Source organism: Buteo buteo, chromosome 11, assembly GCF_964188355.1.
Source record: "Buteo buteo chromosome 11, bButBut1.hap1.1, whole genome shotgun sequence".
Lineage (NCBI taxonomy): Eukaryota > Metazoa > Chordata > Aves > Accipitriformes > Accipitridae > Buteo > Buteo buteo.
Genome location: NC_134181.1, coordinates 25,983,418 through 26,001,706, shown reverse-complemented (window position 1 = coordinate 26,001,706; position 18,289 = coordinate 25,983,418). Strand labels below are relative to the sequence as shown.

Sequence of the window (18,289 nt, the reverse complement as noted above, 5' to 3'; positions counted from 1 at the left end):
TGACCAGGGACTAAAGTTAGAGAAGGACATGGAGTGGTCAGTGCAGCTCTCACGGCATGAAGCCAATGCCATGTGTGTGCCAAAAGAGTCTGAGTGATGGGATGGCCCCATTTCTGGGGGACCACCAGGACATTTCCAGGGACTGTGAAGCCTGGCTCCAGTGAGACCTCTGGAAAGCCAGTACTGCATGTTATTTGGTGCACTTCTGCCTTGCAAAACCCCTGAAGCAGGGGATGCCACTGCTGCTGCCTCTCCAAATACCATTCAGTCTTACCATGCCAGGAAGGATTATACAAAAGGTAATTACTCTTACAATGGGGAGTCGACATTCAACTACTCATCCTCAGGGATGAGTACACTGATGCTAGTCACTACGAATGTTGAACACAGAACAGCTTTTGCATAGGAGCTAATAGGCTATGTCATGGGTACCTCATACCTTCAAGGCACGTTTAGTGGCTATATAAAAGCTCTCCTTCTATTAGGACTCACTGGTCACATCACAAAGCTGTTCTCGCCAGGAAGCTGGGTAAGTCTGGTTTGTGCTGAGCCTCTGTAGCTGCTGAAATGCAGATTTATTTCTGCTTTTTTACATATTAAAAATGCTCTATGGGAAAAGTTTTTAAAACTAGTTCGTTTGAATTGCTATGTTGGAGTGGGAGTGCACTCTCAATGTCTGCAGCTGGGCATCTGAGTCCAAGAGACACTCCTGAAAAATGTGAGGAAACGTTGTTAGAAGTAATTGGGGTGCTGCTATTGTTTGCTTTTGGGGGTGCCTGACAACAATCAAAGCAGCTTTGGTGCATCAGGGAACATAATGCTAGAAGAGCTGTAAGCAGGTTTGTGTTCAGTTGTGGTATCGTTACACTTTAATTGGTTTGGTTCTCTAATGAGCATGAACTTTGTGATGCTGGGACTGAGCTGTGAACCTCTGCCTGCCTGCGGTGTGATGGGATCACCAAACAGCGGTGCCTTGGGTGATCTTTGCCTCTCCTGCTATGACAGATGTGGCCAGAGGTTCAGAGCTTGTTTCTGGGTTGGGCCTTTTTCTTAATGCATCAGCAAGAGGTCAGAGGCAGTCACCAACCAAAAGCAGGAGGGGAAAACTGGATTTAATGATTGAAAGGCAGCTCTGAGATCAGCCCTTCCTCTGCTGACCTCCAAGATCAGTTCTCCCCCAGTGGAGGTCCAGGTGATGGGGAGGGAATTGCAGTCTGGGGAGATATTTAGTGCTACATGTCTCTGATTTTCCCCACTGTTTGACTTAGCGCCATGTTTCAGAGTTAAAAATAATGGGTTGGGTCCTTGGCTGCTGCTGGCATGGTTTTGAGACTGTGGCATAGGTGGGATGTGTCTCTATCACCCAGTGAAGCGAGCCAGTCCTGCTACACGGGCAGCAACAGGACTGTGAGAAAATCAGCCGAGTACCTGTCTAAAGACTCTGCTTTCTCACGTGTCATTCCAGTCCTGCCAAAGCCTCACCAAGATGTCGTGCTACCTACATCAGTGCCTTCCTCTGGTCTACCAGGAACCCATCCCCATCAAGTGCCCGCCGATGTACGCTGCCAGATGCCAGCCAGTGCCTACCTGGCACTCGACACTGTGTACCCCACAGTATGTAACCCCCTATGTTCCCCAGCAGCGGATCATGTCCTCCAGCTTCTCCCAACAGCAGTGTGTGACCCAGTGTGTACCACGGCAGCAGTATGCAACCAAGTATGTGCCGCAGCAGCAGTGCGTGACCCAGTGCATCCTAAAGCAGCCGTGTGAAACTCGGTGCGTGACAACTTGCGTGCCACAGCAACAGTGTGCAACCAAAGGTGTGCCGCAACAGCGTGCGACCAAGTGCATGACCGCCTATGCCCCCCAGCAGCAGAGCGTGACCAAGTGCATCCCGCAGCAGCAGTGTGCGACCAGGTGCGTGACCACGTGTGTGCCACAGCAGCTGTGCCTGGCCAAGGGCATCCCACAGCAGCAGTGTGCGACCAAGTGCATCCCACAGCAGCGTGTGACCACGTACACCCCGCAGCAGCAGTGTGCGACCAGGTGTGTCACCACGTGTGTCCCACAGCAGTGTGCGACCAAGCGTGTCTCGCACCAGTTTGTGACCTCTTGTGCCCCGCAGCAGCGTGCCACCATGTACATCCCACAGCAGTGTGCGACCAGGTGTGTGACCAAGTGTGTCCCACAGCAGTGTGACACCAAGGGTGCTACCATTTGTGTCCCACAGCAGTGTGAGACAACTTGTGTCCCGCAGCAGCAGTGTGCCACCAAGGGTGTCCCACAGCAGCAGTGTGCAACCAAGGCTGTCCCACAGCAGTGTGTGACCAAGTGTGTCCCACAGCAGCAGTGTGTGACCAAATGTGTCCCGCAGCAGCAGTGTGCGACCAAATGTGTCCCACAGCAGCAGTGTGCGACCAAGGTTGTCCCACAGCAGCAGTGTGCGACCAAGGCTGTCCCACAGCAGCAGTGTGCGACCAAATGTGTCCCACAGCAGCAGTGTGCGACCAAATGTGTCCCACAGCAGCAGTGTGCGACCAAGGCTGTCCCGCAGCAGCAGTGTGTGACCAAATGTGTCCCGCAGCAGCAGTGTGTGACCAAATGTGTCCCACAGCAGCAGTGTGCGACCAAGGTTGTCCCACAGCAGCAGTGTGCGACCAAGGGTGTCCCACAGCAGCAGTGTGTGACCAAATGTGTCCCACAGCAGCAGTGTGCGACTAAGGGTGTCCCACAGCAGTGTGCGACCAAGGGTGTCCCACAGCAGCCATGTGCAACCAAATGTGTCCTGCAGCAATGTCAGTCAGGTGGAGTAAAAATTTCGAGTCACTCTAAAAAGTACTGTTCCGTGTCCAAATGGCCCTGGTAAAAAGGAGTGGGGGAAAGGATGGTCCACAGAAAAAGAGCGAAGTACAGCTTTGGGGCAGGCGTTATGTATCTCCTCGTACCACCTGCCAACTAGTTCCTATTGCTTAAGTCTGCTTTATCTCTGTTTTCCAGTATTTCCCCTGTAGCTCAGCTCTGTTTTGGGCCAGGGTGCAATATTATTTCCATGGCTGCACTCCAGCTACCTGTGGCTTGTAAGCCTACCTGGAGTAGGCTTAATCTGCTACAAGGTGTAGTTTAGTGGGATGCTATTAAATTCTCACCTAGTTGAAAGGAATAGTGATTTTTAAAATTTTTTTTTAAAAAAAGAAGAAATAGAAATGTCTAAGGAGTCCAAATCATGACAGAATCAAAAGGACTGGCAGTGCGGCCGGCAGAGGACTGGCCTGTGCCTGGCTCTGGGTTTAGTCCTGGCACTGGGAGACAATGTTCAGGCTAACCTGGATTCCATGAGGCTGCGAGTTCTCCGAAACAGCTGTTTTCACTCACAGATTTGGAAGCCAAACGTAAATTTGCTAAGCAAACTGTATACGAACCTTACTCTAATGGCCTTCATTTCGGAAGGTGGCCAGAAATCCCTGCTGCTTTAAACCACTGACTCTGTGCTGACTTCAGTAGAGTCTCCAGACAAGACAGGATTTCTGGCTTGGTGAAGTTGGTCCTTGCTGAGATTTTATACATGAAAGTTTTTATTCACTTGGTTGCTTTAATTAATATTGAAAATATGACTTGAAACTAAAGAAAGTATTTGAAATAACACTGAAAGTTGTAGCACGACTATTTTATAAGTGTTTGAGCTATAAAAGCAATTAACTATATTCTTTATGCTGCCTGAAGAAGTGTACTCTACACTGTACTGAAAACAAACCATATATATATACGTATGCTTATATTATACATATATATATATACTTAAATAAATATAGTTCTCTGACCTGAGATTAAATATCTTGTTTTTTTGCCCTGTGGTGCTTCCTCTTTATTAAATATAGTGAAATGCTGTCTGAAAAATACAAAAATCCTGTAATATGCCCTATCATTAGGAAAATGAGTAGTAGCTCACACTAAGTACATCATGCCTATTTGGAGGGCAAAAACAAGTGTTGCAAGACAAAGAGGAGGGTGTGACTGGGGCTGGGACGCTGCCCCGCATCCTGCCCTGCTCCACCCTTGCTCGGTGACCTTGGGGTGCCACCACGGGCTGCCCTCTGAAGGCAAGGATGTGTCCAAGACTTGAGCATCTAGCAATGTCGAGGTGGCATCTGGCTGCTTCCCCAGGGTGCTCAGTGAGTCATGGAGGAGCAGACCCTTTTCACACCTTCTCCTGAATGACCAGTGATGATGCTTTGGGCCAGCAAGGCAGCATACAAGAGCAGCAGTGACCGTGGCCCTCCTTCCGCCTTGCAGAGCCAGGGAGGCTCACACAACCCAATGTTTTGTGTCCCCTTTAAAACTGAGATGAGCAATGGTGTAGCCTTCTGAGGAGTTGTCACATCATTGTCGCTTTCCCATAGGAGCCAGAGCCCAGGGGATCTTTAGGAAAATCTACCTGGGTTGTGGGTGGCCAGGTGGTGCAGGACCTCATGCCACAGGGCTGGAGCGGCTACCGGAGCATGGGGCTTGTTTTGGAGGCAGTTGTGATGGAGTCTGGTTCTGACCCTGGCTCTGACTCATGCTGCGCTGCCAAGTGACCACAGTGCAATGTGCCTCAGTTTCCCTTGTGCTTAATTGGGAATAATGGAATAATAATAGCCCCCACAACAATGTCCCATGTGGCACTGTGTGTCTTTCTGGGATGAAAGGACTTTACAGATGCTAATTAAGAACATTTGGATGACAGGGCACGATGTTATCATCGGGTTAATATTTTGCTACCTGCACTGGAAACACTAAACTGAGTATTAGCATTTCTTGAAGGCTACTTGATCTGGAGCTTGCCCAGGAACTGGATTTATGGAGCTTATAAAAATTGTATTAATCTGCTTACATGCTCTCTGACGCCAGCTTGATTCCTAAAATCTTGGGTCAGATTATTTAACATTAAAAAGGGCGTTGTAGTTCAGGGGTGTGAAACGCAATGAAAGCTGGAGAAATCCAGACTGGATTCAGTGCTTTTGTCTTCAACTGCAAAAAAAGAGGATAAGCCTGAAGAAAGCATTCTTCCCTTTGGTTTTTGTAGCTCTCGAAATGTCGGCATCAACTGGGAAAACATGCGCTTTGTCTGTGTTTTTTTTCTGTGATACTAAGGGAGGATTTTTTGTTGGAAAATCAGAAATGTAAATAACAAACCTACCTTCAGGCTTCTGGATTTCCTGGTGAAAATAGAAACAGAAGATTTACTCAATTGTTCATAAGCTGGAGATCAATATTCTGCTTCAAATCATAGATCATTTAAGTTAGAAAAGACCCTTAAGATCATCGAGTCCAACTATAATTGTAACACTGCCAAGTCCACCAAGAAACCATGTCCCTAAGTGCCATGTCCACATGTCTTTTAAATACCTCCAGGGATGGCAACCCAGCACCATCCCCGGTGCTTCATATTGGTGAGAAATTTTCCACCTCCTCCATTAAAAATGAACTTATTTCAACTCTTTTTATTTCAATGTGTGGGACCTCACCCGAAATCCCAGCGTGCTGGAACCCAATTCATAGGTGTCAGATTCGCATTAAAGGAAAAAAAAATGCCAGGGCCTTCGCTTATGCAGATATGACTACATAAAAATGCATTCCCTGTCGGCACTTACGCTCATGCCACTGTTAATTTTCCCTTGGGTTTATTCATGGCATAAACAGGGAACAAAGGGAGGGATGACTGGTGCAGAGACGGTGCAGCAGAGCAGGAAATGTGATTTGTGTTTTCAGGACATGAGCCCGGTTTGATTCAGCTGCCTTTCCCCGGGCCGACCCAGTGCTCCTGCTTGTCCCTTCTCCCCTTTGTTGTGCTGGAAAAGCGTCACCTCTTTCAGCACGTTATTCACTTTGTGGCAAGTCCTTTTTAGTAGCCGTCTTGCCCTTAGCCCAAGGCTTTCTCAGTGCCAATCATCTGTCTCTTCTCTGGGTTCCCTGTGTAAGTAAAGGAAGTCTGCATGCCACAGTAATTATGGTCTGCAAAAAGTTGCCAAGAGTCCTTCCTGGATGGTGTTTTCAAAGGCGTCGAAGGGACTTATGCATTCAGCTCCCATGGAAATGAGGAGTCCCTTGAGCGGTCCCTTTGGTGGTCTCAACTGCAATCTTCTGGGTGGAAAGGTGTGTTTTAGCTGGTCTGGATTTGCAATGGGCAGGCAGGGATGCTTTGGCACTGTGCATGGGGATTCGTAGCGTGAGGGCCATAAGCAGCCCCTGCACAGGGTATCCTTGGCCTGCCAGGGCCTTTGCTCGTTCAGTGTGTTGGATCAGGAGGTTTCACAGATAAGCCAGGTGCCCCAGCAGTGCTGGGAGGTGGTGGCAGCCCCACAGAGCGAGAACAGCCATTCCCACCAGCACGAAGATGCACGTGGCTTGGCCAGGACTGGCAGGCAATTAGAGCATCACCCAGCCAAACCGCCTTACTCCCCTAGGGCACTTATTCACTGTATAAAAGCTCTGTCATCGCAGGGCTCTCCTAGGCACTTCTCTCCGGTTGTTCTCATTGATGAAGTGGGTAAGTCTGGCTTTTAATGGAGCTCCTGAAATGCTGTTTTATTCCTGGGTGGCTGGAGCAGGCAGAGGTCCTGCCTGTGTACTCGCAGAGAAGCATCCTCTGGGGGATGCTGCCATCAGCACCGGCAAGCGCGGCTCTAACAGCTGGAGCATCTCCTCCATGCTGAACTGAAGAATATTGGGAGAGCACTTCCAGATGGACTGTGAAGTCAGGAGTGGGATTTGTGGGCTTTTCTACGCTTTCTGTTAGTTCTAGTCCAAAGGAGACTATTGACTACATAAAGGGCTCTATGCTGGCAGGAGTCACGTATGACCTTGCAACACATCTAAAGGAAGTGGCATGGAGAAGTTTGCTGCCATTTTATGGAATTTAAACAAAACAACTTTTCAGATAATAGTAAGAAGCTGACCAACTTCAGTGCCAATGTGAAAGTCAGCAGAGAGACTCTCTAGCTAAGTCTGAACATGTTAAAATTTCTATCTAGGGTAACAATGACAAAAATAAGTCTGAGATGTAAACAACCCCCTGGAAGCAAATAATCCCCCCTACTTTAGAAGCTTTTTATCTTGATGAGCATCACTAGATACTTTAGCATTGTACATGTAGTAGTAGCAATTGCTATCATTGTTTTTCAATGGGTTGTTTTTATTAGTCAATGATTATTATAATTGTAGTGATAATAAGTTTTCCTAATGGTAGTAACACACAGCATTGTTACTGCTAATAATCACCCAGTGATAGGCTTTTGGAAGATAAAATGCCTTGCGTAATTATAGACAGAACTAGGAGTGTTCAGAAAATGCAGTTTCTTTACAGTCATTTAATTATATGTCTTAATCTCCAAACAATGTTGAAATGAAAAAGAACATTTTTGATCAGAGTTCCTTTCACATGTCAGTTGTTCCAGTACCTGTTGTGCTCAAAATAATCCAGTAAAAAATTCAGAAAACTCCCTGAAACTGGTGTTTTCCGGAGTGGGGAATGAAGCGGGATGGTTTCTCCTACAAGTCCCAGGGCCAAGGCAAAGTTGGCCACATTTCACAGTGGTTTCAGGAGGAAAACCTGGACCTCTTGGCTAGACTCCCCTTCATGCTGCTTTCACAGGGGCTGCCAGGATGAAGTTTCAGTATCCATCAGAGCTGGTATGCCAGACATTTTGACAGTGGGTCTTTGGGTTACCATAACAAACCCAGGACACTATGGTTTGGCATGACTGTAGTGCAGGACTGGAGGCTGCTTTAAATGGGTGTAATTCTCTCAACTCAGTGAAAATTGACCAGTTAACACCAGCTGAGATCTTGCCTTGATAGCTTCTCCTTTCCTGCTATGGTTTCACCAAATACTTAGACACAACACTGTTGTATTTCTTCTTTTCTTTTCTTGAGGATGCCTACACAATAGTATGAAGCTAGGACTGCAAGGCTTGCAGAGGCAGTGAAGCTGATGCTATGGTGGCAAGCTCAGAGCCTGTAATTGCACACTGCCAGCCCAGCAGACCACTGTGGGACTGTGAATCGGCAGGCAGGCAGGTCATACACGCTGAGCTCCGTGCTGTCACAAACCTATCCTTACCTTCAGCTAGCTAATTTAACCTCAGCTTGGGTCTGCCTGTGTGAACTGCAGCCACGCCTGAGTATTACACCATGGACACACCTTTAATTTTGGCTTGCCTTTCATCTCTGGTGCTTGGGAGGTGCAGGATATAAACTTGAAAGGACGTCCCAGTGGGGACACAGGAGGTTTCCAGGAAGTAAGACAGCAGGTCATAATGTCACTTCTCCTTGGTGAAATGCTTTGTTGGACACTTAGCTGGTCTTTGAAGAGTGGCATGAAAACTCCCTGGTTTGTCTGCCTCCAATCCCTGGTTGCTTCTGGGCTCTTAAAAGAAGGGTGTGGGGGCATGAGCCGAGAACAAACTCTCCTCTCCTCACCTGGGTGATCACAGCCTGGTCTTGAGTCACCAAGAGCCTCTGACCTTCAGGAGGGCTCGGGTGTGTGCTTGCCATATTGAGATGCCTGCAGGGAAACTCTGAGGCCTGCATCACAAAAAAATAGCCAATGCCTATGTGAACTGTCTTTTTCCTGCTTCTTTTAGGCATAAGCACCTTGCATGACCATGCACTATTATGGGGAGCAGTATAAACACCTGTACCTACCGGGATCGAGCTATATCACTGAAAGCATCCAGCAGTGCACGCCCCAGTCTGATGCATGCAGTACCACATGCCACCCCGTGAGCGTGATCAAGAGCCCAATGCCAAGATGGCAAAGCTACATGCAACCTTTCACTTACGTGTGCCCACAGCCAAGCGTAAGCCAGATGTCTCTGCTGTCTTGTCAGCCCAATGTACAACAGTGCATCCTGCTGTACCCTGAGCCTTGCGAGACTACTCGCCTTCTGCCCTGCAGGCAGCCCAGCCTGAAGCTGAGCACGATGCAGAATTTCCAGCCCTGTGAGACCAGCCGCCCTGAGAAAAAGCGTATGGCCAAGAGCCTCCCACCATGCGCACCCAGGTGCCCAGAGCCGAGCAAACTCAAGTTCCCACCATGTGGGATCAAGTACTCGTCCTCGTGCAAGGACGAATGCAGGTCGCAGAAGATATCCAAATGCTCGTCCCAGCGGTACGGCACGGAGCTCCGGTCCCTGCAGGGGATGACCAGCGGCTATTCCCTGCCACTGCAGGGAGTCACCGAGTGCCCCCCGCAGCAGTGCGTAACGCAGTCTTTCCTGCAGGAGTGCACGAGCAGTTTCCCCCAGCAGAAGTGCATGAAGGGCTACCCGATGCAGGAGTGCGTCACCACTTACTCCTCGCAGCAATGTGTAAGCAAGTGCCCGCCGCAGCCACATGTGCCCAAGTGTCTCCCTGGGCAGGAAATAAAGGAGCGCTCCTTGCAGCAACACACAGCTAAATGCTCGCTGCTGCAGGAGGGAGTCAAGCACAAGAGCTCATCCACACAACACCTAAACAAGTCCAAGTGCCTCTACCCACGGGCCACCCAGCACTCGAACCAGCATCATGCAGGGGGAGTGAAACGTTCAAGCCACTCCAAGAAGAGTCGCTGTGCTTCAAAATGGCTGTGGTAAAGGAGATAAAGAAGTAGTCATAAAACCAGCAAGCTGTGTAGCTGAGGTCTGAGGTTATTTTTCTGCCCCTGTTCCCATTCCTAACCCCCAGAGAAGCTTTGGCATTATTTTACCCCTTATTGTATCCATGTTAAACTCATAGAGTGCATTGCCTTTCTTTTTTGACCACACTTCAGTTTTTCCTGCAACAGAAAAGATGTTAGTGAGAAGTTAAGTAACTGAGCAGGTGCTCAGGCTTTGAACTACAGTGTTCGCACCCCGAGAGGTTTTTACTGTTACTGGATCAATTATATTCACTGGTTGTACTGGTCATATTAAACTGAGGTTGCAGCTGGATTCCTGCTCTCTGTCTGACTTATTTTCCATTTTTTAAAACTGTTTCTAATACCTACTACCGGAAAAAACTATTCCCTGTTGTTATACCACTCTTTTGTGTAAAATAATGGCAGTAACCACGCTTTTAGGACTAGATTTACCATCTGTGGGAACAGATCTTGGTGTTGAAAAGTTATCCAGAGACATAGTAAAAGAAGCAGCGCAGGGTGGTATTTAGAAGAAGGCTTGATTTAAGTTATGAGACTCATTAGCAGCTCTCAGGCAGGAGTTTACTGTCTATCCAGGCTTAGCTTGGTTGCACCAGCATCGCAGGGGAGAACAGCCTGTTTGCATATGGGTCACACAGGAGCTTTCAGTCCTGCACCCCAGGACTAGGGCAAGCTTCCCCCAGGTGTCCCATGCTCTGCAATTTTTTCACTGGACAAACCACAGCTGAGCAGATTATGAAATGGGTTGTGTGGGATAGTCCCTGACATAGCAGGAGGGAGAGAGGATGCTGCAGAAGGTCTCTTGTGATGCTGTGACCCTGAGCTGGCCCTGCCTGCATTGGATGGGTGATCAGCATCAATAGTTTGTGGTTATAAAATTGCAGCCAGAGAGAAAACTAACTTTCAATTCCAGCTGTTCCTTGCCAATAGCATTTTTGTAGATAGCAGGAAATCGTGCTTGACCAATATTTTTATTTCCTAGGATATTTATGTAAGGGGCAAAGTCCCAAAGCACATGTCTTGGCACACCTGACCTACACCACAGTATCTCCCAGGAGGTGCTCCTGGGGAAGCACCAGGGAAGCAGAAGCTCTCTGCCACCATCCAGAGGTGCAGTGGGAGACCTGGCAGCTCTTCCCATCACTGCTTCTCTGCCTTGCTCTGCTCAGCCAGCTCCCTGGGCAAATCCCAGCAGGAAAACCCCCTCCTTTCTCCTTGGCTTCCTCTCCAGCGCCCCAAACAGACCGAACGGGATTTCTGTAGACTCTTTTTTCTAATAAAGTGATAGATTTGTCTGTGTCCTGGTTTCAGCTGTGATAGAGTTAATTGTCTTCCTAGTAGCTGGTATAGTGCTGTGTTTTGAGTTTGGTATGAGAAGAATGTTGATTACACACTGATGTTTTCAGTTGTTGCTAAGTAATGTTTAGTCTGAAGTCAAGGATTTTTCAGCTTCTCATGCCCAGCCAGCAAAAAGGCTGGAGGGGCACAAGAAGTTGGCACAGGACACAGCCAGGACAGCTGACCCAAACTGGCCAACAGGGTATTCCATACCGTGTGATGTCATGCCCAGTATATAAACTGGGGGGAGTTGGGGCTGGGGGGGGGATTGCCGCTCAGGGACTAACTAGGCATTGGTTGGTGGGTGGTGAGCAACTGCACTGTGCATCACTTGTATATTCCAATCCTTTTATTATTATTATTGTAATTTTATTATTGTTATCATTATTAGTTTCTTCTTTTCTGTTCTATTAAACTGTTCTTATCTCAACCTACGAGTTTTACTTTTTTTTCTCTGATTTTCTCCCCCGTCCCACTGTGTGTGGGAGAGTGAGTGAGCAGCTGCGTGGTGCATAGTTGCTGGCTGGGGTTAAACCACAACACCTGTAAAACCCAGCAACAGATGCTACCAGCTGTCCTCCAGGATTAGGAGGAGTCTTGCTCCCCGTGCAAATAGAGAATTCATTTTAACTTCTGGTAAATCATTAACCCTGGTGAATCAAATGAAAAAGAGAGGAAAGACCTAAGCAAGTAGCTCCCTCCTGACTACATCCCATGGGATCAATCACTTTCTGATACCAGGTCTATTAAAAACCTGGCTCCTCTCTACCCCTGCTCACCCTAGGCACCAGCATGGTCAGGACAGGCAGTGAGGTCTGGAGGTCTGCAGCCATTAGAGGGAGATGGAGGTTCACAATTAAGGCATGAAGGTTGCACAGCCAAGGCCCAGGGGAAGCTCTCCCACATGCATTTATCCCACTTGCATGGTTTAAAAGGCTCTGCTGATCTCAGTTGCTATTGGTCCCTAAAGGATCCAGACTCCCCTTCAGCTGGCATGGGGAAGATGGCACTGATCAGCAGAAAAGGGTTTCCTTTTAAAAATCTGAGCTTCTGTTGCTGTGTTTTTGCTCCTGATAAAGCAGTTACACTGACATGAGCATATAAAAACCTGATATCTCAAAGCAACCACTAAATGGTGCCTGAACTTTTACTGGCTCTCTGTATGAGGATGGTTTTTATGCTCTCTTGTTCCCTCTCTCCTCCTGCTACCTGCTTTGGCAGCAGACCCTGCTCTCCCTCATTGAATGGATTAGTAGGTGGGATCTGTTCCTGGAGAGGTCAAGAATACTGAAAAAAAAAAAAAAAAAAAAAAAAAAAAGGACCTGGTGCCCCAAAAGGTGATGTGAGGCAGTGCTGCATCCTTGTGGCGGTGACAGCCAACCGCAGGCTGGGCTGCCTAAACCAGAGCATAGCCAGTGGCAGAGAAAAGTGTTGATTCCCCTCCAGCTGGCATTCAGGAGGCCACATCCAGACTTCCATGTCCGGTTCTGGGTGCTCAGTACAAGAGCCATGGACAGCCAGGAGTGAGTCCGATGGAGGCTGCAGGGTGGTCAGTGTGCTGGGTGCAAGAAGAGGGAGGCTAGGAGAGCTGGGTATATTTACCCTGGAGAAGAAAACAGTGAAGGGACAGTTTTTCACTACCTTCACCCACCAAACAAGTGTTTAGAACAAAGATGGTCTCCACTCCGAGCTGGACAGTGACAGGGTGGGCTGCAAAGCAGCTGTTTCTTTTTTGGGCATACTTTGCACAGCCTTTCCACGCAACTGCTGTCCAAAGTGGTTCTGGTGCAGAATTCCCCAGCTGGACAAACTCCACATTGCCCATGTTATTAAGAGGCATAAGTTGTTTGGGGTTGTGTTTCTACTCCCATTTCCAAAGGTGGTTTTGTGCAGAAGGTGTCATAACTTCTAGAAATTAAATGGCAACCTTGCTGTCTTTTCTTCCCACAAGGAAGACTGGGAGGTGTAAATGAGTTTCTGGTTTGGGGTATTTGGATGCTTTGCAGGTAAAGTGGCATAGAAACAGGATTTTCCATTTTTACAGACACTTTTCTCATTTTTAAGGAAGAAGGGTATGATCAGAAATTGGTTCAGAAGTCACCAAGAGATCCATAAGCTCCCTGAAATTAGCAAAGAATATGAAATACAATTTTTAACATAAATTGCCAGCAATCTCTAGTAACAGAGCTCAATGAGGTTAGCCTCCATCATGAGCTATGAATTTGGGGCCTGACTTTTTGGATAACTTTGTGTGAACTTTTCATTGCCTTTTGTGGGAGGATGGGGAAAATAATCCCAACAATTAGAGACTGGTGAGGTGAGGTTTCCACACAACAGAGAATGTCAAAACATTTCAAAAATATTCATTACTGGTTTGTGCATGCAAAGTGTTTTATCATTATAATATTAATAATATGTTATCTGAAACAAACACCTTAGGGCTAATAGCAACTTTAGAATATGCATTTTTTGATGGAAGTGTCTTAGTTGTTCTCATAAACAGGATATTGTTTTCGAGCCTTGACAACTCAAGGCATTTTGCATTTTCATTAAAAAATGCATTTCTGTTTGCATTCAAAAGCAATCATGTCAAAGTGAGTTAAAAGGCAGCTTTGGCTGAGCCTGTGAGAGTTGAGCACGTGACTTTTAATTCTGAGAATCCACCTGAATCCTTGGGAAATCAGTGAGGCTCCACAAAATTCGGCAATTCCCGTACATCAGTAGCCACGTGATTAAAAATTTTTTGCCATAGTTAAGTTTCCCTTGATGCACTTTTAGCCCATGACTACTTCTGTTGTCCTCAGCAGGTGTAAATGGCAGCTAAATTCTTTCACCTTGACATCTACCTTTTATGTGCAGAAACTATTACTTTATCTCCTTCCAGTCTTCTCTTCGTAAGTGGGCATCCTTCAGAGGTTGTCTTTCTTAGCCTTCTGATCATGCATGGTGATTGAAGCCAGTTGGCAGCTGGTCAGTACCTAGAGTAGGAATGGGGATCCCCAAGCAGAATGACATCCTCCAGCTGGAGCTGTGACAACAGTCAGTGAAACAAAGGACAGGAAGCAAATAATGAAATCAGTTTCATTGTGAACAAAAATGGGATATGCGCGGTCTGCAAAATTCTATTCTCCACTCCTCCCTCCTCCAAACCACTTACAAGGATGAACCCTGTGGTCCCTCCAGCTAAATGTACAATGGATTTAGGGGAATGAATTAAAAACCCACACCTAGCAGCAGATATAGCCAATATGTCTGCAATACATCAGTTGCTATCTGTGAACCACTGCTCACATGGTCAATGTTCAAGTCAAAGCTGAACAAACTGGAGTGAGTTGCATCCCCATGTTAATAGAGACAGAAGTGGTAGAGTCACATCAGCAATTATACAGGTTTTTTATACCATAAAAATATAATACAAAGGGAACCCCACAGCATGTAACAGTATGTACCACAGAGAATTGAATAATACCAGTAAACAATGTTAAAATAATTATAGTAATTATAAGTGTTACACATGTGGGAAAAATTGTTTGGAAAATAATTAAGACCTCATGCACAAAGGTTGTCTCATCTTCCTGGAAGTTCAAGAAAGCATATAAAACTCAAAGGATTTAGGGCTCCTCTGGCTATTTCTCTTGAATTCTTCCTGGACGGCTGGTAAGTCCCATTCACCTCAATCTAGTTATACCGAGTAAAACATTGCTTTTACATGAGCTTGGGTTTAACAGCAAGCCACTCTGTGGTTTCTAAAAATATTAATGAGATTCTTTCTCAAAAAGTCTGCTAGAAATTATTTAGTTGTATACTTGGACCATGTGTAGCCTTAAAAATGTATCTATGGGGACTGGCATTCTTATTAAAAAAGGTAGTGCAATTTTGTTTTTATCTATTTACTGTATGGTATCCAACATAAAAGGCATTTTAAGCTCTATTCAGGTAGAGTTTAGATAACATTACCACAGAATGGTTTGGGTTGGAAGGCACCTTTAAAGGTCATCTAGTCCAACCGCCCTGCAATGAACAGGGACACCTCCCACTTGATCAGGTTGCTCAGTAACATTAATATTACTATTTTTTCATTAAAAAATTGGAGAAGACCTGAGATGTTCAAATTAATTTTCCAAAAGTTTTTATTCATAAATCAGCAAGTTTTAGTTTACAAAGGAATAAAAAAAGGACTAAAATCTTCTTGCCTCCTTCCTTTCCTGCCAGAATGATCAAGTTTGCATCCAAACCACAGCTAGAACAAAGAGTTCATTTCACTAAGAAGTGATGTGTCCCCAATTTTCAATTGGTCATTCATATGAGTCTGTCTGTTCATGGCTGAAGCCTCTCTCTTTGGGTTAAGACACCTTTATCATAGCACTACTAGGAAGGAGAAATTCTACAAGGAGAATTGTTTTCACACTCAATGACTTCATGATTTTTCTGATGAGAGCATCTGATGCTGAGTATTGACAGACATAAAAAGCTAGACAAGATAAGTAATGGGATCCCCCTTAACCTTTCCATCATAATCAGTGGACAGAAACAGGCATTTCACATGCATTATTTAAACACCTACCTCTGAATGAGCTTGACTGCACTCTGAAAGTGCCTGTTTTTCTCCAGGGACAAAAATAAAGTGGGTACTTTATAGGTAATCATCACGCAGTTTTTAACTTTGACAGATAAATCCCACAATATGTTTTTGTAATTAGTTCCAGTTGAATGACGTAAAAGATGGATTCAGGGTCTAGGCAAAAAGGTAGGCACCAAAAATCTCTATGATGTTCTTGGATCTGCCACAAATGGTCTCTGAAAACCATGTAGAGGTACCTGGAGGCAAGATTTTCCTAGGATCTCAGGGACTAGCAATGGAGAACAGCACCAAAATTGGGTCCTTCCACCTCCCGCACAGCAGTCTGCAGCTTGCAGAGCTGGGATAATGTTTCTTCCTCCCAGTCCTGCCTGACACGGACTTGTTAGTCTGCACAAACCTCTCAGGACACTGATACAGTGCCCAGCTCAATCTCATCAGAGGCATAGGAATCCTATTATGCATAATTACTCTAACAAGGGCTGGGCATTCTCTATCACCGAGACAAACAAATAATCCCAGGCAAGGCCATTCTCCAATACAGGCATATAAAATACCCATTCCTGTATGACCAGTGGCCTTATGGCACCACCAGTGGCTACGTTGAAGACACTGGCCACAGCTGCAGTACCTCTCCAGTTGTCCTTGGTGGCTGCTCAGACAGGATCTGTAACAGGGAGAGTGAGAAGAGGTACTGCATCGGGGCAGAGGTAGAAATGGCCCATGGGCAATGGATAGCAATGATAAAATGGGATGGAGGTTGGTTAAACTCAGAGGCCTAAGGGTCCTTTTTGGGAGGGTGGAGGCAGGGTGAGAAGGACTCAGGGCGATGGGGTGAGTGGAGCAAGGGGACAAGCCTGTACTGACCTGTGAGCTTCATTTCCTGAAGTCACAGGCACACATTGTCCCTGCTACAGCATCTACATTACCTGCACAGCCCCTATAACTAAAATACCCGAGCTGCACTCTTATCTACTTGCACCTTCTTCTCCACCACAACGTATCCCCAGCTGTGGCACATGCCTCACCCTCCCTACAAGGGTAACAGGAGAGAAGAGCAGGAGTCCCCCCCAAGGTGCAAGGGTCGGCGGGACGAAAGGCAGGGTGTGGGTTGCAAATGCTTTGAGAAACACACCTGTGGTCTCTTACATGCTGCAGGTTCGCCACCTTTTCTGCCAGATGTCCTTCGATGGGGAGCAGGATGCAGGATGGTGTTTCTACTCATGCAATGTGCAGTGCCCCCAGCCTCTTGCTGCCAGCTGCAATGACCCGTGTGTTATATCCTGTGGTGCCTCCAGGGTCATTATATACCCCCCTCCTGTCGTTGTGACATTCCCAGGGCCGATCCTCAGCATGTGCCCACAGGAGACAGTAGTCAGAAGTTCTGCAGCCCTGGAGGAAGGTGCACCAGCCCCACTGACATCTTTGAGAGCAGAAGTCCTGTGCTCAGAGCCACCTGCAGAGAGATTTGTCCCAAAACCACGGTGCTCCTATGTGTTTTCTTCCCACTGGATGCATCCTTGCAGTAGACCCGGCTACAGATGCTATCAACCATCTGAGAGTGAGAGGGAAGAGCATGCTCCAGAGAAAGAGAAGCCAGAAACTGAAAATACAGCAAATGAGGACAAAGAGATCTCGGAAGCATAACATAGTGATACCAATCCCAGTGACCAAGTCCAAAGGCCTTATAGAGTCCTACTGCCTCTCTAAACCAGACTTACTTATGTCACCTTTATGCTTTACCTTAAGTTCACAGGTTTTTTCCTCATGTACATTCTCCATCAGGCTATTAGAGTAATAAAATGCCCCCATCCTAATTTGTGTTAACCTGACCTCTGAAACACACAGCGTCTGATTCTCAAGAACAATTTGTTCTTTTTCCCATTGCTTTCCAGAAAAATAGAAGCAGCAGCTGTTTCAATAACACCACAAATGTGGTCAACTGAGACATGACAAACCTTTCACTGCTAGACCTAATTAGACTGGCCTTAGCATTTAAGAGAATTAGTCTCCAGGAAATTCACCTTTACTTTTGATAACTATATATATATACACACACACACACATCATTTGTTTCTGGCTTTCAGTTTCACTGCAGGAAGGAAGTCTGGGGGAAAAAGAAACAGATCCTTTATTTAAGAAAAGGGAAAAAAGTATTTGATTAAATGTATTACTTGCATATAGAAGTTAAGGCAGTATCTGAGTGACAAAATCCACGTCTGGAACTGTGCAGTTTAAGCTGTTATTTATTCTAGCAGTCTTGCCCTGTGCTTTCCCTTCCCATTAAAATAATTCTGCATTATCATGGTGGTTTTCTCATTTTCTTTCTCTTCTACTCTTGATTTTCAGGTTACCTACTAATAAAATTCAAATGGCAAAGATCAAACCCAAATCTGTCAGTCCTGCTCACCCATGAAGTGAGAAAATAAAGAACCCCCTCTTGCACTCCTCAGCTCTGTTCACATGCCTTTGCACAAGACAGTTTTATTTTCACTTTCATCTCACAGCTTTCACTTGTTCCTCATCCTGTTAAGTACAGCTTGTGGTTTTGAGAGTTCATGGCTTAATATGTCAGCTGAAAAGCAGCAAGTTGATGAAAAGGAATGACACCCTGAGAAATTTTTCTTATTATTTACTTCGGTTCAGGACCAGCCCCCCCCCCCCCAGCTATTGCCTGCTCCCCTCCTCCCCACTCTCAAATTCCAAGCTTCTATTCC

At 46.3% G+C, this 18,289-nt stretch overlaps 2 protein-coding genes across 2 annotated transcripts; both read left to right on the top strand.

The window, feature by feature from the left end:
- Nucleotides 1-496: 496 nt before the first annotated feature.
- Nucleotides 497-3,813, top strand: SPRR5 (small proline rich protein 5). Its single transcript, XM_075039506.1, has 2 exons — nt 497-529; nt 1,466-3,813. Exon 2 carries the CDS (start codon nt 1,487-1,489, stop codon nt 2,864-2,866), a length of 1,380 nt encoding a protein of 459 aa, XP_074895607.1. The 5' UTR covers nt 497-529; nt 1,466-1,486; the 3' UTR covers nt 2,867-3,813.
- Nucleotides 3,814-6,487: 2,674 nt separating this feature from the next.
- LOC142036375 (uncharacterized) lies at nt 6,488-11,401 on the top strand. The gene is made up of 2 exons (XM_075039505.1): nt 6,488-6,526; nt 8,622-11,401. The coding sequence occupies exon 2, from the start codon at nt 8,637-8,639 to the stop codon at nt 9,609-9,611; it is 975 nt and encodes a 324-aa protein (XP_074895606.1). The 5' UTR covers nt 6,488-6,526; nt 8,622-8,636; the 3' UTR covers nt 9,612-11,401.
- The last annotated feature ends 6,888 nt before the right edge of the window (nt 11,402-18,289 follow it).